At 37.3% G+C, this 24,452-nt stretch overlaps 1 protein-coding gene across 1 annotated transcript; it reads right to left on the bottom strand.

Annotated features, from left to right (window-relative positions):
• Positions 1 to 1,363: 1,363 nt before the first annotated feature.
• On the bottom strand, positions 1,364 to 24,434 carry prkaa1 (protein kinase, AMP-activated, alpha 1 catalytic subunit). Its single transcript, XM_053485425.1, has 10 exons — positions 24,205 to 24,434; positions 18,042 to 18,183; positions 15,999 to 16,092; positions 14,463 to 14,607; positions 14,216 to 14,303; positions 13,432 to 13,656; positions 12,526 to 12,675; positions 10,985 to 11,336; positions 5,267 to 5,393; positions 1,364 to 4,300 (listed from the first exon to the last, which is right to left on the bottom strand). The coding sequence occupies exons 1-10, from the start codon at positions 24,299 to 24,301 to the stop codon at positions 3,996 to 3,998; spliced, it is 1,725 nt and encodes a 574-aa protein (XP_053341400.1). The 5' UTR covers positions 24,302 to 24,434; the 3' UTR covers positions 1,364 to 3,995.
• Between the last annotated feature and the right edge of the window lie 18 nt (positions 24,435 to 24,452).

The raw sequence follows: 24,452 nt of genomic DNA, 5'->3' as shown, positions 1-24,452 counted from the left end.
TGAAGCACAATGACCACATCATGCATAAGAGTCACCGTACAAGCCTCTGAAGGCAGTGTTATGATCTGGGTTCATTTCAGTTGGTCAGGTCTAGGCTTAGCAAGGTTATGTGGCAATAAAATTAAGTCAGCTAATGACCTGGTTGAACTAAATCAGGGGGGGCAAACATGGAAACTAAATATGAAATGTATAAACTTTATAATTTCATGGTCGTTCATGATTTAAATTTCTTTCTATATTGTAAAACAATGCTAAAGGCATCCAAAATATACAATATTGCTTTAGACTATGGGTCTCTAAATCCAGTCCTGGAGGGCCAGTGACCAGCAGTTTGTAATTCACCAACACCTAAACACACCCACTGAACCTAGTAATTAACAGATTAGTTCAATCAGAGAGGAATCAGAGAAGAATCACCCAACTGTGTTAAACACTGGCCCTCCAGGACTGGATTTGGAGACCCCTGCTTTACACAATTGATATTGAGATGTGTCAACTATGAATGATCTGTAATGCCTTTGTAACGGCTCAAATCTGAGGTGCTGTTAATTGGTAATCTCTGAGGCTGGTAACCTTAAATGAACTTCTCCTCTGCAGCAGAGGTACGTCTTGGTCCTGCTTTTCTGGAAGTCAGTTTCAACATGGTGCTTGATGGGTTTTGTAAATGAACTTAATACTGTTCTTGCGAGAACTATTCCAGAACAGCTGACCTTCATGTCTTAAAATAACTGATTGTTCTTGTCACTTAGTTACCTAATTTTATGCATTATTTCACATCCACTTAATCATCAGCTATACCACTTTATCCTGTATACATGGTCATGGGGGGCTGAAGCCTATCCCAGTAGTGCTTGAAGTGGGGTAAACCCTGGATGGAGTGGCAATCCATCGCAGGGCACACACGTTTGGTACATTCACACACTATGGGCAACTTTGAGAATGCCAATTAGCCTAATCTGCATGTCTTTGGACTTTGGGAAGTACCCCATCAAACACGGGGAGAAGATGCAAATTCGATAAACACAGACCCACAACCCAGACTATGGAGGTGCAAGACAACAGTTCTAACCAATAAGATGTTTTTTTTATAGCTCTAAATTCTCCAGTATTGTTCTAAAATCTAGAATGCAGAAAATGTCACTAAACAAAAAACATTGAATTAGAAGACATGTTCAAACTTTTGACTGTTGTTGTACCGCACATGAACAATTGTAATATATATATCAATATTTAATTTATCATTTTTCTGTTAGATAATAAAATAGCTAAATTTTTATTTCTTAAACACTGGCACTAAACTCAAACTTTGGCACCTATAATACAATATATTGGTAGTGTTAATAAAAAGAACAAAAACTGTTGATGCCATTCATGATTTATTAGGCAATTAAATGGAAAATGTCCTTTAAACACAGTCAGGAACTGGACACTGGCCAACCTTACTTTTCACAATCTTAAACTTAACAAAGTATCTTTGAAGACAAAGCCATCAGATGTTCCCCACCTGAGTACTGTAGTAGGTAATGAACACAGCATGTGGAAAAGTTTGCTACATCAGAATTCAAAACAAAGACCCCAATCTTACAGTATGATTCTCCCTTTGCAAAAACAAGGATGCATTTCTTATGATGTTACAAATAAAATCTGAAAGGCTTGTTTTAATTTTTCATGACTAATCCGTGTGTAATTAAAAAAAATTAAACAAATAAAAATTTAATGCTAAAAGGATTATAATGAAAAGTCAAATAAAAACTGAGCTGACATACCTTTGAGATCACGCGTCTTTTAAACTTTCGGGACAATTAATCTAATAATAGTGATATTATAGTGCAATCTTGGCACAGCTATTCGATGTGCCACCAATGCGTGTAACCACCATGAGCTGCTTCTTTGTTGTTGCTGAAATACAGATCCACTGGGTCAGATATGTGCCTATTACAGTCCAAAAATGTTTATCAAAATTATGGTTAAAAGGCCAAGATGAAATGTTTAGGTGGAGAACTGACTGTAATAAACATTTAATTAGGAACAGCAAAAAAAAAAAATATATTGTGGCTAATAATGAAGTTAAATACAAATACTTTAAATGAGTAATTTTTATGGATTGAATATAATTTTAACGTGTTTTAGACCTCACAGCCATTTCTAATCCTGAGAAATAATGGTGGTCCAAACAGCATTGTACTGCTTCACAAATAAAGAATGACAAAAGTATAAATCAGGAAAGTCTGAAATGAAGTGAATGAAGAAAAAAAAAAAAAAAACTTCCAGTGGCATTATAGTTAAGGATACTATTTTGACAAGTGTATAATCTATGTGAAGTACTTGATCTTGGAGAATAAAGTTTAATAATCAGACAAAAAAGCAAAACAAAATCAAGGGTCACAATTTTTTTTTTTTATCTACAGGCCCAAACTCTGTACATTTTTATATATTTTTTATTTGCTTATCATTAGGGCACTTCAGCAAGAACAGACACACGGAATGTGCTTTCTTCAATTTTAAAACACCAAAATCATTGTTTTCACTTAAACTTTTACAAATAAATACAGACTGTAGCTGCTTATGCTACTCATTCATGGTTAACTCAGTAATGCTGTAAATATTTAAAAAACATTTTTCAAATTATACTTTCAATCTGGCATTGTATAAGCACTATAGTCAGCATAAACTCTCTCCAGCAACTGACTTCTGGGATGCAAGTATACCAGTCAATAATTTCTAGATTTTCTCTGAGTTTCTTGATGAAAAATAGTTTATGAATATTAATTTTTAACTTCTGTCCCAATACGTTTAACAAAGCAACTTAAGCCAGTCAACACAAGTGATTTCTTCCAGCCTAATACAAATTTTAGTCTTTAGGTGTCCTTTGCTGAAAAAATACAAGATGAATTCAGTCAATGTTGCATGTAATTTTTTAAGCTGTTTTATATACTTGTAAAACATCTACAACTAAAGTTTAAAAAAATGGATAAAGCAGTGTATGGAAAAAAACAATCAATAACCACCTATTACAAACAATCTTTCAGTCCATTATCATTTCAATATAAAATACCATCCCTTGAAGCACTGATAAATATTTATATATCCAAATGCCTTTTTTAATTCTTTATATACTTAGATATGTTTAAAATGTGAGCAACGCAAAGAAAGAAAGGGGGAAAAAAAACTTTGTCTAAAGTGTAAAAAAAAAAAAAAAAAAAAGGGTACACAAAAAGGGGAAATGTATTTTTTTTCCCAGTCTATGAAAATGGTAAGAATGGAGGAAGGGTCATTGCACTTCCTCGGAACGAACAAGTTGAAATTGGCCCACTTTTAACAAACCCCTCTACCTTATCCACTTGGCTCTTGTCATCACATGTTTATTCATTTCGATGGCCCCTTCCTGGAATTACTTGCTTCTTTTAAAACGTTGGCCAGCTGAAGCATGTGAAGAAAAACCTGTGCAAATTTGCATTCTGCCTCATTCACTCTCTCTCTCTCTTTCTTTCTTTGTGGTGCCATTATATACAGTACAGCTAGCTCAGTGTATAACAATTCAGCGTGCAGACATTTCAACACCTCAACCACGGGCCAACAAGCCCATCAAATAAACAATTGTAAAACCAGCTCTAAAAGAATATTCTATAGTTAGTATAAAGTGGCTAGACAATCTTTTTGGACTTCTTCCCTGTGGCATAAAACATACATTTCCTTTCTCAAGAGCCTCATCTCTAACGTAATCTCTTTTCCCACCACTCAAACAAACAGATAGCAGTACCACAAAACCAGTAGGCTTGGTTGTGCGTGTGGGACTCATGGAGCCGTGAGACATCTGCTTGCATGCTTATTGCTCTAAAGACACTCAAAGAGAAAGACGGAGAGGGAGAGAAAGAGAGAGAAGAAAGAAGTAGTCTGCTGGAGATGGAAAGACAAAGAGGTAGAGTCCAAGAAGCAAGAGAAGGGCAGAAAGACAAAGAGGTGAGTGAGAGAAAAGACATGAGAGCAATGGCAAGTTATCGTGCCAGCAGCTTGATGAGGTTAGCACACATCTCAAAGAACTCGATGGTGTGGCTGCCAGGCCGCGGGCATATCTCTCCCCCCGTCGAGTCGACCGAGGAGGTCAAAGAAGAAGCAAGGGAGCCCTCAGCCTGCTTAGCCCCACCTACTGGGGGTGTTGAGGGGGCTGAGCCTTCACCCTTTATCACGTCCTCCGAGCCATTCTTCTCACCCTTATCGTTCTTTAGGGTAGTCCGATAGTTACCTACCGAGCCAGAGCGATGCGGTGTGGCAGAACCCGACTTGGTCTCCAAAATATCATCTAAAGTAAAAGCAAAATGTAAAAAAATTAACACAGACAAGACAGACTGTTGTTCTTTCTCTAAACAGCACTGTTGTCATTAAAACATGGAATAATCATTTAAAATAATGAACTATCTTCTTTGTTACCTAAATTTATGCACAGAATTTTTTTATGTGCTTTAAATGTGCCTTTTTAAAACTGTCCTTTGGAAAAGTCATGTTTTATTTTGCTTAGTGGCCCTGATAGTTACAATCAAAGAACAGCAGGATAAAACAGAAATCAAGTCTAGAGTTGAAACAGTTTCTTCTATCTGAGCTAATCTTCAATGCACTTTAATGTTAGTAAGCTGGAAAGGGAAACTTTACTCAAGACTTAAGTAACGATAAGTAGCGGCACTTCTACTCATCCTAATAACTTAATCACACAAAATACAAAACATTCAGCAACATAGTTATTTTATAGAGACGGGCAGCGGGCTTGATCACTCGCATTATAGTTATAAAAGATTTGTTATAATCTTTGACCTTATTAAAAAACAACACAGGTTAAAGGTGATCCTCTATCATGCAGTTTTTCCCTGAATGCTGGTGTGGCTAACTGTGACTATTCTTGATGCAGTAGCACCGACTTAACATGCTGTTTTGTTTTTTTTTGCTTGTTTGTTTTTTTACAAATCGCACAGCCTCCAGCTTGCTAACATGAAAGCAATGGGTTTCTCACAACATGCTGCAAATACACATATTGCTCAAGATTTGTTAACATCGACTTCATTTTCTCTGTAGTTCCTTTTCCAATAACACACGCATGTGCTCTGTTTAAATTGAATAGAAAAGGCTTTGTCACTGTGTAAAACATGAGATCGTTCCATTGTCTACATTAAATTTTTCTGCAAAGAAGATAAAGCTTCCTTGTGATTACTTCAACACAGAATGCCCAGTTCAACAATAATTCTAAAATGACTTGTTCTAGAATAGTTTGCATTACCATCTATGCTCCTGAAGTCCAGTAGATAGGTCCTGCTGTCCACTTGGTAAAGCTGCAGACTCATCTTGGTTTGCAGGCCTGTAACTGGATTCTTCCTCCTCACACGTAGATAGTATGGATTAACAACCTGATAAAAACACAAAATAATTCAGCTTCTCATTAATGCATTTTAAAAATACATATGACTAAATACTAATGACTTCTGCAATCATCTCTGTTATCTTAAGTATGTGTGGCAATTCATTTATAAAAAATTAATTTCCAGGTTACTTTAAATAGTTCTGTTGACACAGGCATACAACAATATATACAGTTGTGTTCAAAATAATAGCAGTGTGTTGAAAAAAGTGAGTAAAGCTCCATATCCATATAATGACTTTTCATTTAAAATCACCCAAATGCATTGGACGTTCAATTCAGAATCACAACATGAAGAAAAATGTGCTTTAAAAATAGTGTATTATTAGTTTACAGAAAGTGAAAAAAACAAATATTAGTCTGTTCAAAAAAATAGCAGTGTCATTATTCATCTTTACAAAGTGATGAATTTACCATTTAAACAAAAATGTTCTTGTGTATCTCTGAACTAATAGTTAGTTGTATAAACGTGGTTTCTAAGAACTGCTTCACATCTGTGACAATTGTACTACATGCCAGTGATGCCACAATTCCTCTGCATTTCTTGGTTTTGCCTCAGAAAAATAGCATTTTTAAAGTCAGCCCACAAGTTTTCTATTGGATTAGGGTCTGGGGATTGGGCTAGCCACTCCATAACGTTAATCCTGTTGATCTGGAATCAAGATGCTGCTCGCTTACTGGTGTGTTTTGGGTCGTTGTCTTGTTGAAACACCTATTTTAAGGGCATTTCCTCTTCGGCATAAGACAACATGACCTCTAAGTATTCTGATGTACTCAAATTGATTCATGATCCCTGAAATGTGATAAATAGGCCCAACACCATAGTGCGAGAAGCATCCCCACATCATAATGCTTGTCCCTCCATGCTTCACTGTCTTCACAGTGTACTGGGGCTTGAATTCAATGTTTGGGGGTCGCCTGACAAACTGTCTGCGGCCACTAGGGTTGCGCGATATGCCCATTGTCATATCGTCCTATCGTCAGCCTGTAAGATCGCCGATACACGATAGTAGTCAAAGCCCAGGGATTCTGCGTGCTGTCGCGTTGTGTGGTTATTTTTTTCATTTCATGTCTGTTGTTTTATCGATAAATCTGCTCATATCTGCGCACGCGTTTATCAGCCTTTTGATCAAAAAGTTGCACGCGCAACTCACTTTCACTTTGCACAAGGCAGTGTTTATTGTTTAGTGTATATTTAAAGGCGCATAAACACAATAAAACAATTGTTTTAGGCTAACATAACATACCTCATTGTAGTTTTTTTGCACACACGTGCGAGTGCGTTACAATAATAATAAAGAAAAATCACAATAATAAATTCGGAGCAGTACTACTAATAATAATTATACTGAATGAAGAAAGCGCCGTCGAAGAAGTATCATCATTGAAGGAGAGAAGAAAATGAAGAATTAATACTTATCAGTATTTACAGTTTGAGCTCGACATGTTTATGAGCTCTGTCGCTTGCTGTCAATGGGTGACTAGGAGAGAGAACACATTTTCGGCTTCAGTAGACACACAATACTTCAGACTGAAACACGACTGCCCCATACAGGTAATGAAGGGCATTTTCACAGCTTGCCGTGCGCAGCCGTGGCAAGTCACGGGATTCCTTTTCTTGAAACGTGGGTTTTTAATGGCGACATCTGTATCGTCCATATAGCTGACTATCGTCGATAGACAATAGTATCGTCTATAGACAATAGTATCGTCTATCGGCACAACCCTAGCGGCCACTAGACCCAAAAAGAACAATCTTGCTTTCATCAGTCCACAAAATATTGCACAATTTCTCTTTAGGCCAGTCAATGTGTTCTTCGCAGAACTATAACCTCTTTAGCATGTCTTTTTTTTGTTCTTTCAAAAATGGGACTTTGCGGGGGCTTCTTGCTAATAGCGTTCTGGTTTTGGCCTCCATTTTAAATTCAAATTTTATTTATCACATACACAGTCATACACAGTACGATATGCAGTGAAATGCTTAGGCAACTGCTCGTGACCTAAATAGAAGACTATGAATAGTAATAGAAATGAAAATTATTAGAAACAAATATGAAAATTAAAATATAGGGTAAATAAAACTAGGAAAAAATAAAATGAAAAAACTAAAGTTAAAAAAATAAATAACTGTACGACAAAAATACACAATATAGAAAATATTGAAGAATGTATGAAGAAATATGAAACAATAAGAGCAGCCTCTCTGTGTTGGCCTTCAGGGAGCGAAATCACTTTCCTGACCTCAACCGAGAGAATAGTCCATTGTTGGGATGGCTGAGGTCCTTCACGATCTTCCTGGCCTTGATCCAGCACCACCTGCTGTAGATTGAGTGCAAGTCAGGGAGTTCTGTGCGGATGATGCGCTCAGCTGATCGCACCACACTCTGTAGAGCTCGTCTGTCCTGCATGTTGCTGTTCCCGAACCAGGTTGAGATGTTTTCCCGTCAGGATGCTCTCTATGGTGCAGGAGTAAAAGTTCCTGAGCACCTTGGAGGGCAGTCGGAAGTCTCTCAAGCGTCTGAGGTGGTAGAGACGCTGTCTGGCCTTTTTCAACACGGTGTTGATGTGACAGGACCATGACAGGTCCTGCGTGATGTGAACACCGAGGTATCAGAAGCTGTCCACTCTCTCCACAGGGCTCTTGTTGATGACGGGGGTCTGGTAGTTCCTCTCCTGCTTAGTGCTGAGGTCCACTATCAGCTCCTTTGTCTTACTGACGTTTAGGAGGAGGTTGTTCCTCTGGCACCAGTTCTCCAGATTCCTAATCTCAGGTAGGCTGTCTCGTTGTTATCAGAAATCAGGCCCACCACGACGATGTCGTCAGCAAACTTAATGATGGTGGTGGAGCTGATAGTGGCCACACAGTCATATGTGTAAAAAGAGTACAGCACGGGGACACACCCCTGGGGGGCTCCAATGCTGAGAGTGATGGAGGCTGAGACATGTCCGCCCATCCTTACTGCCTGTGGTCTGCAATTTAGGAAGTTGGAGATCCACTGACACATAGATGAGCTGAGTCCCAGGTGCTCCAGCTTGGTGGTGAGTGTGGAGGGAATTATGGTATTAAATGCAGAGCTGTAGTTGATGAAGAGCATTTTAACATAATTCCCCCTTCTAGTGTCCAAGTAAGTAAGTGATGTGTGGAGGAGATGAGAGATTGCATCGTCTGTGGAACGATTTGGACGGTAAGCGAACTGTAGTGGGTCCAGTGTGTCGGGTAGTGAAGAAATGATGAAGTCTCTGACCAGGCATTCAAAGCAATTCATCACTACTGAGGTGAGGGCTACAGGGTGATAGTCATTGAGAGAAGCAGGATGTGGTTTCTTCGGGACAGGAACAATGATGGACTCTTTGAAGCATGTGGGGATCACCGACTGAGATAAAGAGATGTTGAATATCTCTATGAACACAGGTGCTAGCTGGTCAGCGCAGGCTCTGAGGATACGACCTGAGATGCCGTCTGGTCCTGCTGCTTTCCTGGTGTTCACTCTCTTGAAGGCTCTCCTCACGTCATGCTCGGTGATGATGAACGCGTTTCCGGTGCTGGCAGTGTCTTCCTGTCTGCAGCCGTTAGCGCCGCTAGCATTAGCATTGCTAGAGTCTTTAGCTGCAGCCTCGAAGCGAGCATAGAAAGTGTTCAGCTCGTCTGCCAGAGTCACGTCCGCGTTCGTCATACCGGTTGTTGGTGTTTTATAATCCGTAATTGCCCTTAGTCCCTGCCACAGGCTCCTAGAGTCACTCTGTTGGAGTTGTGACTCTAGTTTCCGCCCGTAGTGCTGCTTCGCCTCTTTCACCACCTTGCGGACGCTGTATGACGCAGCCTTGTACGGTTCATTTGAGGTCATTTTAGCAGAGCAGCCTATCATTTTCTCCACTTTTTTATACATTTTCCTATCTCTAATCAACTTTTGAATCAAAGTACGCTGTTCTTCTGAACAATGTCTGGAAAGACCATTTTATTTTCCGAGAGAAATGCACAGGAGAACCTTTTCTGCATTTATCCTTGAATTTTTTTATCCTTTAATTTCTTTGACACCTGTTTTTCACAGAATAATTTACCTCTCTAATTGAACTCCACACTGCTATTATTTTGAACATGCCCTTTTTTAATAAATGATTCAATTACACAGAATCAGGTACATGTAAGTCATGACTGTTGGGTCTGTTGTTTTCTATTACTCCACTACACCTACAAGAAAAAAATTAAAATGAAGAAATATAACTTCTCCCAAAAACTATTATTAATCTGTTTACTGATGTTGGACTGCTATTATTTTGAACACTACTGTATAAATGCATCCAAGGCCAAGTTAAAGTTGTGTGTAAGAGTCTGAAGGGATAGAAGGCATTCTGACAATTGTGTTGCTCTGATTTTTAAAGAGTACCAAGCGTAAATGTTTCAAATACATAGCTTACAGAAGATCTGAAAAACACAGAGAAGTGATAAACATTCCATACAGTTGCACTCGAAATTATTCAACCTCATTGAAAAGAGTAAGCAAAGCAACACCAGAGCATCAACGAGTCACAGGCATGCTTCACTGAAGACAGAGTACACTATTCTACATATGCTTCATTCTTTCTCCAACATACTGCTAATTCATAGGAACAAAAAGTTCAGTCTAAAGAACAGGATTCACAAATGCATCTTATTTATATGGTTTTTAGCATAATAGAGCTGATTTTTCCTGTGTTTTCAAAGAAAATTTGTGAAAACACAAGAAAATTTTGTTCCTGGGGTGAACTTCGTTGTTTATGATGCGCCTTGTAGCGCAAAGTGAAACTTCAGTGCCTGCTGCCACCAAATCTTTACATAGGGCCTTTGCAGTCAATTGAAGGTTTTTCAACACTTGCCCCCTTAGGAATCTGGTAGCAGCAGGTGACAGTTTCTTCTTTCTGCCACAACCAGGTAGTGTAACCACGGTTCCTTAAACTCTGAACTTGTGAAAAAGGCTTCCTACTGTATTTCTAGGAACATTTATTCCTTTTGCTTTTTTTGTGCAAGGCAGTGATCTCTTCTCTTAACTTTAGAGACAACTCCCTTGACTTACCCATTTATGACGTGCAGACAAATTCATCTCCATGAATAAATTTCCATAAAGTCTGGAAGTGTTCTAAATCAAGTACATTTCAAGTTAATCTCATCTGTGCATGAGATTATTTTGATTTTCAAATTTGTGCTCTAATGAGTGATTTTAATCAGGAGGTTGAATAATTCTGAAACTGCAGCAATCATTAAAAGGTGCCATTTGTGTTGAATTTGGAGAAATCACTTGCTATTAGTTGTGTTGAGCTACTTAAATTGCTCTTGTTTCACTGATTTTTTACATTATTATTTAGTAATTTCAGCCAAGAAAAAATAATTATAATAATTTTTATAATTTCAAGTGCAACTGTATACACCAATCAGCAATAAGATTAAAATCACTGAGAAGTAAGGTAAATAAATGATTCTCTAATTTCAATGAAACCTATCAAAAGATGGAATACACAGAGCAGCAGGTAAACAGTAAATCCACTTTTCTATCTGATCAGATGTTCTATTGCAACTCCACCCCGCAGCCCCGACTTCCACCTTACCTTCCACTCATAGTCAAGCTGCTTCATTGCCCGGCACACTTCGCTCATTATATCATTAGGCCTGCTCTGGCTTCGGATTCCTAAATGCCACTTAGCACGGCGGACACCCAAATGCTTGGACTTCTGGGGGTTGAGCTCATCCAGAGTATGTCGGGGGCGTGGTGGTTGAGTTTCAGCCACCAGGAATGGCACTCGCTCTGGGTGTGGCTTGGCAAAGTGATGAGCAGGCAAATCATCAAGGAATGAATCGGGAGGACTTGTGGCGAGGTAGAAGTCTTTGGCTTCACTCATAATACGCCGGTTATCGATGATCAGATGATAGGCAACTGCAAGAGGGTCTTGGTTTTTCCGACTATATAGGAAAAATAAAATAAAATTTTTAAAAATTAAAAGAGGGATGAACAAGGACAGTAAAAAACATATATATATATATATATATATATATATATATATATATATATATATATATATATATATATATATATATAATATACACTCACTGGTCACTTTATTAGGAACCTGCATATCTAATCATTTCTGAATTTAAATTGGCTAATCATGTGACAGCAGTAAAATTCATAGAATTTTGGATTTTATGTGAACATAAAAAAAAATCATCTCAGTGACTTTTGTTGATCTCAGTGATTGTTGGTGCCAGGTGGGCTCAACTCAATGTCCTGGAATTTTCACACACAAAACAATCTTCAAAGTTTACTCATAATATTGCACTAAAATATATAAATAATAAAATATTTCTAAAAAGAGAAAGAAATATAATAATAAAGAATAACATAAATCCAGCATACAGCAGTTTTGCAGACGGAAACATCTTATGGATAAGAGAGGTCAATGGAGACTTGCCAAACTGCCTTGAGTTAACAGAATGGCTACTGTAACTCAGATAATCAGGCTGCACAATGCATCTTGGAATGCACAAGATACACCAAACCTTGAGGCAGGTGGACTACAACAGCAGAAGAAAGCTAAGGCAACAGTGAGGACAGCCTGAGCAAAACTAGAATGTAGTGTGATCTAATGACTCTTGATTTGTGAGATAGATAGAACTGGTCACCAGTAGCATAAATCAATGAACTTAACTTGCCTTTGCTTAATAATCCAAGATGGTGGAGGAGGTGTAATGGTGTGGGGAAACTGCTCATCTTGGCACACTTTGGGGTTATTATTACCAATTAATCATCACTTAAGTGCCACAGCCTATTAATGTTGCTGACAATGGGCATCCTTTCACAAGAACAACTTCTAATGGCTACTTCTTGCATGAAATACATCAGGTCAAAAAATATATAAATAAATAAATAAAATACTGGTCTCAAATATGTTTACTGAACATGACAATGAGTTCAGTGTTCATTAATTACATTTGAAACCAAAATTGCAAAGGGATGTATCTACAATCTTGTGGAATCCATACCTCAAAGAAATGAGATGGAGGGTATCCACAATTTGTATAGTATTCCTAAGAAAGTGCTCTGTGAGTGTAATTTCTGATCTTATGGCAATTTCTCCACGTTAACACAAACCTGTAAAGGCAGTTGAGCACCTCGTCCTCCGTGCACTCAAATTTCTCGCACACCTCCTTCAGTGCCTCCTCATCAATCATGGTGGTACTGTAAGAAGCATCCTCTGGAAACAGATACTTAGGTAGGTCCTGTTTAAACCACTCGTCCTCCCTAGGAACAAGGAAAGGAAAGGAACCTCTGTTACACACCTGCACTTTGCAAATATAATATAGCCCCATTAGCTTCCTAGCAGTTTCTCAAACCTCCCACAATTTTCCCCATCAACTTCCATAGGACTATTACTGGCAAATGGAAAGAAATTTTTTTATCCTGTTTAAGACTGAGATATTCTTAATGGTTTTAATGCAAAATTGAATTTGAAGAACATTGTATATTATATTATGATTGGAAATTATGACACTAGGCAATAGATGTAAGCAGTGCTGTTAAGGAAAGATGCCTTAAAATAATGAACAATAAAATCTCTATATAAAAGTAAATAAGTTAATAAAGTATTTGATGCAGCATGAAAAAAATAGAAACCTTAAATATGCTTTTGTGTGAAAAAAATTACTTACATACAAAGACTATTCTGTAGCTTTTTATTACTTTGTTGGAAAGGTACAACAAAGTAATGAAATGTTTTTGTACTGACCCAATACTAAAGATGAAAAAAAAAGGATTTTTTAAATATATATAACTTAGGGGAATCCATTATATACAGTAGCCTCAGCTAGAGGCTTTATAAAGTATTTTTGACAAATATAGATGAGCCATGGCATCATGCCTAGATTCTTAAATAAAAGAAAGGGCAAGGACTCCTGTGGAAGAAAAATCTCTTTGATATGAACAAAAAAAATGTCTTTGTTTCATCCCTCTGTGAATATATATTTGTATATTTGGATCTTTATATAAGGGAGATTTTACCGGATTTCTTTAATTGTAGCTCTCTTCATGGGATCCACCTGCAGCATGTGCTTGAGAAGGCTGATAACTGATGGGTTCAAGTACTGTGGGGTAAAAAACATGCCATCACAGATTTTCTTGAAAAGCGTTGGCACATGGTCATCATCGAAGGGCAGCGTCCCACACAGCAGTGCATACAGGATCACTCCACTGCTCCAGATATCCACTTCAGGACCTGCATACAGCCTGAGCACGAAAACAGGCATAAAAACACATCAGCATTTGTGTAACAGACCTAATTGTAGGATAAGTGGAAAAAATTTAGGGGAAAAAATGTCAACTAGACCCATCTGGGGAAAAAAAACTTTAAATTAATTACATTAAATGAAATAGACAGAAGTAAAGAACAAAGTTCTGACAAAAAAATGTCTTAAAAGGAAAGAAAAAGCACATACCCTGCTGCAGTTATAAATGTAACCCCTTAAATACAATGGAAAATTCTAAGACGTAAAAATGTCTTGTTCATAACAATGAAAAACAACGTTAAATACTGTGACTAAAGTGCATCAACATTCACACAAATATATCCCTGTACATTTAGCAGCTCAACTGCTACATCAATGCTATCAACATTGTGACCAGTGAAAGATGATTTGGTTAAACAAGCTTTTTGAAACTGACACTCCCATGACCATGAAGTGAAAATTTATTTTTTTTTAAATAAATTAAAATTTGGACTGTGATACACCTTCCATTTAAGATGGGAAAAAAACATCAGGGTTACTAGTAAAACAGAATACTTTACCTCCCAGAAATGACTTCAGGAGCTGCGTAATTAGGGGAACCACAGCTAGTTCGCAAGAACTCCCCATCCGACATCATATTTGACAATCCTACACAAATGACACATGCATTGAGAATTATCAGTTTTTTAATCTCGTTTTTGGTTTCTATTGTTTACTGTTATAAACAACAGAAGCTAAACAGAATATAATGTAAATACTCAAATAGATTTTAATATTCATAAAAAACATATATGCTTTGCTGCTAACCGAAGTCGGCGATTTTAGCGTTCATATGAGCATCCAGGAGGACGTTCTCTGGTTTGAGGTCTCGGTGTACCACCATGTGTCTGTGGCAGTAGTCCACTGCTGAAATAATCTGCTGGAACAGACGTCGGCTCTCCTTCTCATCAAGCTGGTGAACAGAACAGGACATTCACAGCACAGAGTTATTCAAAGCCATCAAAAGATTATTACATAACCCAAACTGTTGTGAAACAGAATAACTGCTGCGACAATGAGTCAATATTCCCATACTGCACAATGTACTGTAGGTATGGCCTGCATTTGCTGAACTCATCCACCCTAAATGGACTTTTCTAAATTAAATGGTGTGATTAGCAAAGTCACTATTTAGCAAAAATGGTTAGGGACTAACCCTGTCAAAATTTTTGTACAAAATAAATATTTAAAGAAAAAAATTTCACCATGAGTAACTTCCATATTTATAGTTATAATTCGCACTCCTTCCAATATTAACTTCTTTAATTGACATGTGGGTCCATTTTAACTTCAGCTAATGTTTTCCTACATTATCAACCATACTGTTTGACTACCTCGTAGTGATGTAGTGGAATTTAGATCCTACATTAACTCCACCTAATAAAAAAATACATCTCTCTAGCTCTCGTACCTAAACAGGTCAGGTTCCAGTGCTTCAAATGTAATCACAGTCCCGGCAGCAATACTACTGGCTCGTCTTTTCGTAGCTTACTAGCTAGCCAAGCCAAGCCCCTGCCATAACTCTGCACAATCACATTGTATAACTGCACTGCAGTCTAAAGTTTGTAGTCTCTCCTACACGTCCTCTGGATATCTTATCAATATGAATTTTAATGTTGTAAATTAGGAAGTAAGAGACAACTCTTGCTTCTTTGTTTTTGTAGTAGTGAAATCTGTTCAACAGCTTTTATGTTTAAGTCACTTTTAAGATAAAAAAAAGCAACTATTTGGTTTTACAAGAGACTTTTTAGTCTTGCACTTTATTACAGTCGAAAGTCCTATGTAGACAGGACACAGAACACCTGTGTGTTTTGTTTACTTAAGTGCATTAATTCTTTTGGTTGAAAAAAGGAAAATCGTGTGAGATAATTATAATCTTAATTCCCATGAATAAATATTTTGTGAATAGATTTCTCCAGCCCTAATACTAACTACTGCATCCTTCGATCACCCGACAAGATCTGCTGTTTTAGAGTTGCTCTGACCCAGCGAGAAAGCCATTAGAATTTGATCCTTGCCAGAAGTCGATCCTTACACTTGCTCATTTTTTCTGCTTCTATCACATAAACTTTGTGAACTGACTTTTCACTTGCTATCTAATATATCCCACCCTGTGAAAAGTGGATTGACCACCTGGTTTTGAAGATGTGGCTAATAAATGTACACATAATTATGTGATTTTTAAACGTGTAATACTCATTAGTTGTGCAAGAATAAATGTGTATATCCATTAAGTCCTGTTGAAATAAATTACATAAGGCATGTTAGTTTAAAAAATAATAAAACTACTGCTGTGAGTCATACCTTTCCATTTTTGCAAATGTAATCAAAGAGCTCTCCACCAGACACATACTCCATAACCATAAATATGTCAGTCGGTGTGCATATCACCTGGTACCTGCAAGAACAAGCAAAAAACTTTGTAAGCCTTAAAATATCACACAGGTAGAATTGCCAAAAATGTTGCAAAATCAGCTTAAATTTGGTATCATTCCCAATACATGTTAATGTGCAATAATACAAACTTACGAACTGCTAAGTTTCTACACAAAATTAAGACATGCAAAAATAGCAACTTAATGGGGGAAAAAAAATCATGCACATAAAAACTACCAAAAAAGTTCCATGTAGAAACTTAGCAGTTCATAACTTATGAGTGCATTCAGCAAGTCAGACAAGTGTGACTATATTAAACACCATGACCTGAAATCTCTTAAAAATTCTAAAAGGAATTTGAATGCTTGTCTATCCACAAGCTCACATACTGTTATTCAATTATATAATTCTTAGCTAGTTAAAATTAATTGTTAGAAAGTAAGGCTTAACAACACGAAAAAAGAAAGTGCCACCTTGTGGCGTTATTTGTTATTACCATGTAATACCACATTACCATTACATAAACATGTGACAGCTATTATTTACAGTGTAAAGGAGGTCATTAAATGTTAAATATATAAATAAATACATAATATATAAAGTAATTAAATGACTAGCATACATATATGAATTCAGAAAAGGGTACTGTGCAAGTTTGGCCAAACCATTATGGTCACCTTATGTTTTATTCAGTTTACCGTACTTCAGTTAAATGTTCCTAAAAAATGTGTTAGGTTTGTTCCCTAATTTAAACCTACTAATAATATACTTGCACAATAAGGCCACAAAAGGTGTGCAAGAATGAGCTTTATAGTACTGAATTTAAAATAAATTAGAAAAGGTTGCAATCTGCAATTTAAAGCTCATTATTAAAGTCCATTGAGTTTCTGTAGTGACTTCCAAAGCGCAGAGTAAACAGATAGCATGTAAACAAATGCTAATAGGGCAAAGAGTCACTGCCACTAGTGTACAGTGTTATCTCATTGGTTTTATGGATGGTCTTAGGTGTGAGCAGGGGTGTGTGAGAGTGTGTACATGTTTGCTGATTAACACTGTTGTGCTCCGTATTATATATAGACAGTGTTTAGGTGTTTAAAAATCAGTAGCCTATACACCTGGGACAAACAGATACTAAGTATTAACTGGCCTTAGCTTGCCATACATGATCATTGAATTAAATAGCATCACTGCCACTTTATCCTGGCCAGTTTCCCAGGCAACAAAAACATGCATGACAAAGTTTTTACATGCTGGCTAATGAACTTATCTGTCCACCCTTAATATATACGAATTTATATTTAGCAAAGAAAACAGCAATGTGTCAGACATTAGTTGTTTTAATCTGTTTCTCAAGCCCAACCAAGAGTAAAAAGCAAATCCTCCCCCTCTTTAGTCTTCTGTATTCTTATGTCTTTTGTACCTCTCTAGAAGCACCATGAAAAAAAAAAAGTTACTTTAGTCACTAGGGATCTGACTAGGGAAATAAACAACAATGAAAACAACTCATTAAAACTGAAAAAGCTTCTCTAACAGGCAGAGAGAGGACTGGCTTGTGTTCAAAAGAAAGCACTACCGCAGCCCATTTCTCATACATCAAAGCGTGAAAGTGCATCAAGAGAGTCCGAGGGCAATAAGGGATTGGTAAGAGCGGAAACAACAACGTGAATAAGCAAGTGAGTCAGAGGGTGTAAGGCTAGTGAGAGCGCTAGAGTAGGATCCGACTGACAAGGCCCAAGGCTTGATTTATTAAACCATGTCAACAGTGCAACAGTAACCTGTAAAACACGCTGTACTCCATCAAACCCGTTAAAAAGCCTAATTAATCCTTCTACTTTTTTTTTTTTTACATGTGTATTAAATGAGGGATTGAGACTAACACACATGAAATCCATTCGACTTAAGTAAAACTGCTCTATCCTACAGTATCTAAGCCTTAGTGAGCACTGATGTGAACTTTCCACTGCTACTTACAGTTTAATTATGTGTGGGTGTCTGAAGAGCTTGAGGTTCTGGATCTCGCGTCGAATCTTGCCCACTACATCCAAACTGCGGATCTTCTGCCTGTTCAGGATCTTCACAGCTACCTGGTGTTTGGTCAGTTCATGCTGTCCCACTACAAAGAAACACAGATTGATTACATAATCATTTAGAGAAAGATACTGAAAATAAAAACAACATGGAAAACAATGGACTTGTACTGTATTCACAGCTTGCAAATGATAAAAGGTGAAAACGGTTTTGCTTTCTTTAACAAGGAACATTACAAGAGGCAACAGGCCAATCTTGGTACATCACTGTGAAGTCACTTTTCACAATTTAACAAGCTTTTTAAACCAGACTGATGGCCTTTTCTTTTCTTTTTTTTGTCCTCCTCCAGCACATGACAGAAATGCATTAAACAATTTTCCATGCCAGAGTACACTTGCGCACCTAAACTCTACTATAAAGCATGCAGTACTATAAAGTCCACTATAAAAGTGGCAGTATGCACCTAGTTTCCAATTAACATGAAGGGTATAAGGGAGTCAACCTTTACCTGATGTTCTTGATATCTTGGAGAAAAATGTCCAAATTAACACGCTCACCTTCATTCCTACTGCAATTTACAGGATCGTTGTGTTGGATTCTAAACAGCATCCCACATGTGTAGACACAGTTGGCTTTTATATTGGATTTGAACTGTTCCTTATGTAAACAAACTGTTTTGTTACAATTAGATTTTATGCTTTTCCTTACCATGAGGGGGCGCTAAGCTATCATTTAGATGATTTATTCAGGTGGAAGGGATGAAGAATGGGGCTTGTGTTTGGAGAAGGAAAGCTGTGTTTTTTCCCCTTGCCTACATTTTAAACCAAATGTTCCTAAAATTAAGGATTTGTTTTCTCTTTGTCAATCCATTAACACCACCTTCCCATTTGTGCATTTTTGAAGGACTATTTATTGTAAAACAGTCAGGTAAAGTTGTGATCTACGGTAATTGTGACTGTTTTGCTTGTATGCAGTGGCCTCTCACATGTACTTTCAGGAAGTTGTGCAAACATTACTGTTTTGTGGAATATCACATTGCTGCTTTTCTGACTGCCATCATTTGTCTCTTTGACCTGGACCATCATTGGCGATAATACTAGTCTTCTGTGTTATTATATTCAGCTAAGTCTGTTCGGTCTGCAACATGTTCTCAATCTAGAATCTAGTTCTGGTCTAGAGACATAAAACCTATAAGATTTAATTAACAATTAATTTTATTTTCTATTTGTTTGTTTCTTTAGTTTATCAAGAGTATTTTCGGTTTTGTAAATAGTTATCTATGTGAAATAACCCACACCTTTATAAAGTGAATTTACCTCTTTATGCATTTTCGGAGTAGTCTGAGTAGTGCATGATTATTCTAAAACCTACTTATATAGAAAAAAAAGTGTATATTGTATTAAGGAATTGTTTCCGATCCCCCTTTAAATGTGAATTTTAAGCCAAGTAGTCTGCACCATTTTGCAAGTTGACTTAAGCACAGTACATTGACCGATATGTTACAGAGTGTTCACGCAAAGCAAACGATACAGACTTTGGGGTCAGGTGTACTCGGGTATTCTAAATCCCGAGTGTAAAAGCAGCTTGAGCCTCCCCTCTGTTGTTATAAAGAGCTTCCACTCTTCTAGGAAGGCGTTTACTTAGATTTTGGTTGTGACAATTTGTGGCAATGATGTTGGGTATGGAGACCTCGGATGCAGTTAGTTCCCACCCTTCATCATTATAACCTTCTACAATACAAATGCGAGAAAGAGGACAAGGAAGAAAATATTTGATGGGATTCTTAAGGGCGACAGGACTAGAAAAGAGGATTTAAACTTAAAGGAAGATGAGGGAGATTTTGAATAGGAGGTAACAATAACGCAACATAGTGGATTCTAACCATCGATATCTTACGACTTGTAAAAACAACTAACCCATATGACTAAATACTGAAGGATTGTTTAAGCAAAAAGTAACATTCAATAGGCAAGCGGGAACTGCTGTTTCGTCACAACTATGCATGTGGCAATAACCGGTTAGCCAATTTACCGTCACTTTTAGCACATAGCATACTGTCGTCATGAATACTTAAATACATTAGATTTAAGTAGACCCAGGCTACAAATGGGTGTAGTGGGATTTAAAGTCGCCACCTCCGGAGGATAGGGTTTGTTATTGCTCAATCAGCACAGAATCTTAGCAATAGCAAGATTAGTGACTGGCTGAGCGATTGGTGCATCTGTGATAATAACTGTCCTCCAAGGCCCCTCATTTTAGTAAAATAATCCTGGGATACATCTTTAATATTAAAATCTATTATGAGTATTACATCAAAATCCATTGCTTTTTTTTTAATACTATTGAGATATCTATTTAATACAAAGCTTAGTAGTTACAAAAATATTAAATGAAAGTGTCTGACAAAACTGTAAATTCTTCATTCCAGGTGCTGTAAATGTGACCAATACAGACAAATGAACAGAGAAGATGAAGAACAAAGAGACAAAATGATTCAAAATCTGTGGAGTGACACCGACTCGGGTAAAGGGCCTCCAGTCTGCTCAATCTAATCCCCAGCACTGCCACTGGACACACAACAAACTTTATAAGCAAACATGCTTTACAAACACTGCAAAACCCCTGACAAATCACATTAACCCAAAACAAAACATGCAAAACTATAAATGACTAACAACAAGTTGAAGTTCTTTATTTATAAGCAAAAAAATTAAAAATATTGCGGCTATAAAGGTAAACAAAAGGCCGCCGGAGTGTATTACCACATAAAGATAGCCCTAGAAACATGTTACATAATGAGAGCACTCGCAAACATGAGACGGTTTATCAGTCCGTACGACTGTTAAACACTCACAAATGTTTTGCAAGTGCTCGTTATTGAACGCATCCCTGCGGTAGCATCACATGCGCTCCTGTACTCTTGTGCTGTCCACAGAGATGCATGTGCTGACAAGAAATGCAAAACATAAAAAGAGACTCATTTAATACTTAATGCAGTAATATTTTTTTTATCTGTGTTATTTTAAATATTTTAAGAATTTCCTTTTTTTTTTTTTTTTTTTTTTTTTTTTTAAATGGTCAGTAGTTTTTTGAAACTCTCCCAGTGCCATACTAACTAATAGCCGACATTTACTTAGTCAACTCGGTGCTAGCCGACATTTACTTAGTCAAGGAACATGGACAACTGACATGAAAACAAAAACTCCAAATAAAAAATAAGACCATGCTGTTCAAACCCTGCGTCCTCTACATCAGATGCCAATGATACAAAGATGGAGTCAAGAAGTGCAAGTTCTCAGATACAGCCGTCCCAGCTGGTATTCTGTCAGTATTCAGTCATCATTAAGTTTCTTGCACCAATATCTCCACTTTAAATTAGCGCAGCTACGAGTTCACCTGGTTACATTATGAAAAGGGTTATACTTTGGCTCGTAAAAATTTAGATTGGCTCCTAAAAAGTTTGGTTTTATATGCATGTTTGTCTAGAGTCCCACAAAGACAGACATTTTACAGTGTATTACAAAGTCTGGTCTATTAAAGCAGACATATAAAATGAGGCTGTGTGAAAAAAAAAAAAATTAAGCTACAGCTTTTATATGCTTGTGCTCTTACAAATGATGACATTAGAGAAACCCTAAAAGCCACAATAAGAAAGAATCACTTTCAAAATCAGTAAGAAAATGAAAATATGAAGTTTTTAATAATATTGAACTTTGAAATTATCAGTGATTCCTCCTATACCTGATAGCGACTTAAAGCAGAACTAGATCAGAATAAAAAAAAATTCCTGTACAACTCATATGAATTTTATTTAGTGAATACTTTTAATGTTGACTGACAAAACAGACCTCAAGTGTGAACCATGTCCCATTGTTACACACTACAGTATCAAGTATCTGATCGTAACTGGATATCAATACCCATATCCAGATTAAAAATTAACTTGGATGGGAGTGCATTCTTCTCCACAATGTGCATAGATGATTGTAATCACAAAATCTTTTGATTCAACAGAAAAGTAAGGAAAGGGAAAATGAATCAATTCACAGTTAAATGTACAATGAATGTGTGCCTTTCGTTTATGCTGAGAATTATTTTTACAGCATAGAGATGCAAATTTCATATTGGTAAGCTTTGTGGCCAGCAGGTTACTTGGCTGCTGAGCATTGCACTTTTTGCTCTTTGCATCATTCCTCTGTGATGTTTAATAACAGCAAAAAGTACAATCAATGCTCTACAAGTGGATTTACTGACAAACTTTCTGTCCACAGAATCTCATCTTCATTAGAGATGTACATTGCAAGTTAGTCGATAGAGCAGGACTAGAAAAGAGGATTTAAACTGAAAGAGTTTAGAGAACTGGAAGATAAGGGATTCTATGTGTTTCAAGTCTCCCAGGAAAATAATGATTACAGTCTGTGCAGAGGTCTTGAGCCACACCTCATTCTATAAATTTAATTTAATTATATGGACTGCAATTAAGAAATTGCAACAAATGTTTTACTAAAACAGTAAGTCAGAAATTGGTGGTTTATATAACAACCTCAGCCTCAACCTCATTTCCATTTCCCCTCTTATCTGTTCCAACCACTTAGCATTAAGCATCACCAGTATATTAATCAGTGGCCTGATCATCTGTAATTATCTAAACCCATTTCTCAATGGTTCATGTCTCAATTTAGAATTTGTTAATGCTTGAATGATGCATAAGTTATTGTGTGGCCTAACAAACAAAAAACATTCCTGTGAAACTGCTCCAAAAAGAGCCAAAATGAGAGTCAAAACAGCCCTCAGGAAGCTTGGAGAACTATTCCTCAAGACTTTACTACAAGAAAGTGAGGCTCTTTGGAAGCAAATTATGAAGAGAGTCCAAAGACATGCAGGCTAGAATGTCTGGCATTGTCAAATTACCCCATCCAGGTTTGTGGCTCCAGACCCTCCATTGCCCTGCACAAGGTGACCAGCATAGATAAGGAACGGAGAGAAAATTTTTATGTTCTTGGCCATCATCTTGTTTATCATAAATCTTGATGTTGGAGGTGAATCATTCTGAGAGATGTTTTTGTAAAGCTTGCTAGAATTAACTCATATCAGCATATAACATGCCTAAAACTTTATTATTGTTTCTACAGCTTCGAAGTAATGGTTTCAACATAATTTTTTATTTTAAAGTCTTTTCTTTGCTTATATTTTTGATGACGAAAGCATCAGTGAATAGAACATTAAAGAATAATGTTGAAACCTGATGATTTCCTGAGCAGCTCCTTATCAGCTCAATCAGAGCTCAGTGCTGTTGCCTACGACATACGATCAAAAAAATAAAAAAAATTAAAACAGGGTCACTCAGCATGACAGCTTTTTCTTCTGGCGGGTTGCAGGAGACATGTCGGGTACATTCAGGACGTGTTTTGGGGTTTTAATACTACTTTTTTTTTCTAGTAACGATAAAAGCTACTTAGCAAATGAGAGGCGGCCACTAGCAGAGCTAAACAACACTAATTACCTATCATTATACTGGCATGAAACTTACAGACTTAAAGACTACTGTTAGTCTACAACACACTTTAAATGTAAGAATATAATAAATAATAACTAAAACATAGCGACGTTATCTTAAAACACATTTTCTGTCTTTCTGGGTCATTTCCAAGCTGACGAGGTCAAAACATGCGCAAATAAAGCGGCTCAGCTAGCGCGCGCACGCGCACACACACACCCCCGACAACCTGCAGCTTACAAAGGTTTCAGAGTCACCGGTAGCTTAAGCTAGCTTTATTAGCCTGCACCTATTGCACCGAGGCAACAGTCCAACCGCAGCCAATGGCAACAAGGCAAGTTCCCTGAATATGAAGTAAGCTAACTGACCTTGTATTTTAGCTCAAAATTTTACAAATGTCGAATTAACCACAATCATTAGTATTCGTATTTATACCCATGTTGACTTCCAACAGAGTTAGAAAACACAGCGTTCTATTAAAGAAGCTGCTTATTAAGCAATAAATCCCCTAGCCAGGCTGCTAACTCGCTGGCTAGTTTACTAGCTTAACCCGCACTCAGTGTTTGTTCAAGATAAACCTCAAGCATGTCATTCGCACTAGAAACTTACCTTTAACTTTCCCGAATGTTCCAACTCCAAGCGTGTCTCCGAGAATGTAATGTCCAATTTTCACCCTGCCTTCATGTTTATGTTTATCCGTCGCCATCTTCCCACACACATACGAGCCCTAACCTGAGGCGGCGGGCGCAGTGCTGGAGAGACCGACAGCCAAAGACGCACGCCGCTTCTGTCCCAATCCTTTCACTTGACGCAAGCACGCCCTCGAGTCGCGCGCACACGTTATAGCCAATGCGTCT

Source organism: Clarias gariepinus, chromosome 24 (assembly GCF_024256425.1).
Source record: "Clarias gariepinus isolate MV-2021 ecotype Netherlands chromosome 24, CGAR_prim_01v2, whole genome shotgun sequence".
Taxonomy (NCBI): domain Eukaryota; kingdom Metazoa; phylum Chordata; class Actinopteri; order Siluriformes; family Clariidae; genus Clarias; species Clarias gariepinus.
Note: the sequence above shows the minus strand (reverse complement) of the source record. Positions and strands in the feature narration are given on the sequence as shown.

Excerpts from the sequence above, each read along its gene's own strand:
- prkaa1 (XM_053485425.1), bottom strand. The coding sequence starts at position 24,301 with ATGGCGACGGATAAACATAAACATGAAGGCAGGGTGAAAATTGGACAT. Across the intron at positions 14,304-14,462 it reads CGCTAAAATCGCCGACTTCG|GATTGTCAAATATGATGTCG; the intron begins GTTAGCAGCAAA and ends TCATTTGTGTAG. Across the intron at positions 12,676-13,431 it reads GCTACAATTAAAGAAATCCG|GGAGGACGAGTGGTTTAAAC; the intron begins GTAAAATCTCCC and ends CCTTGTTCCTAG.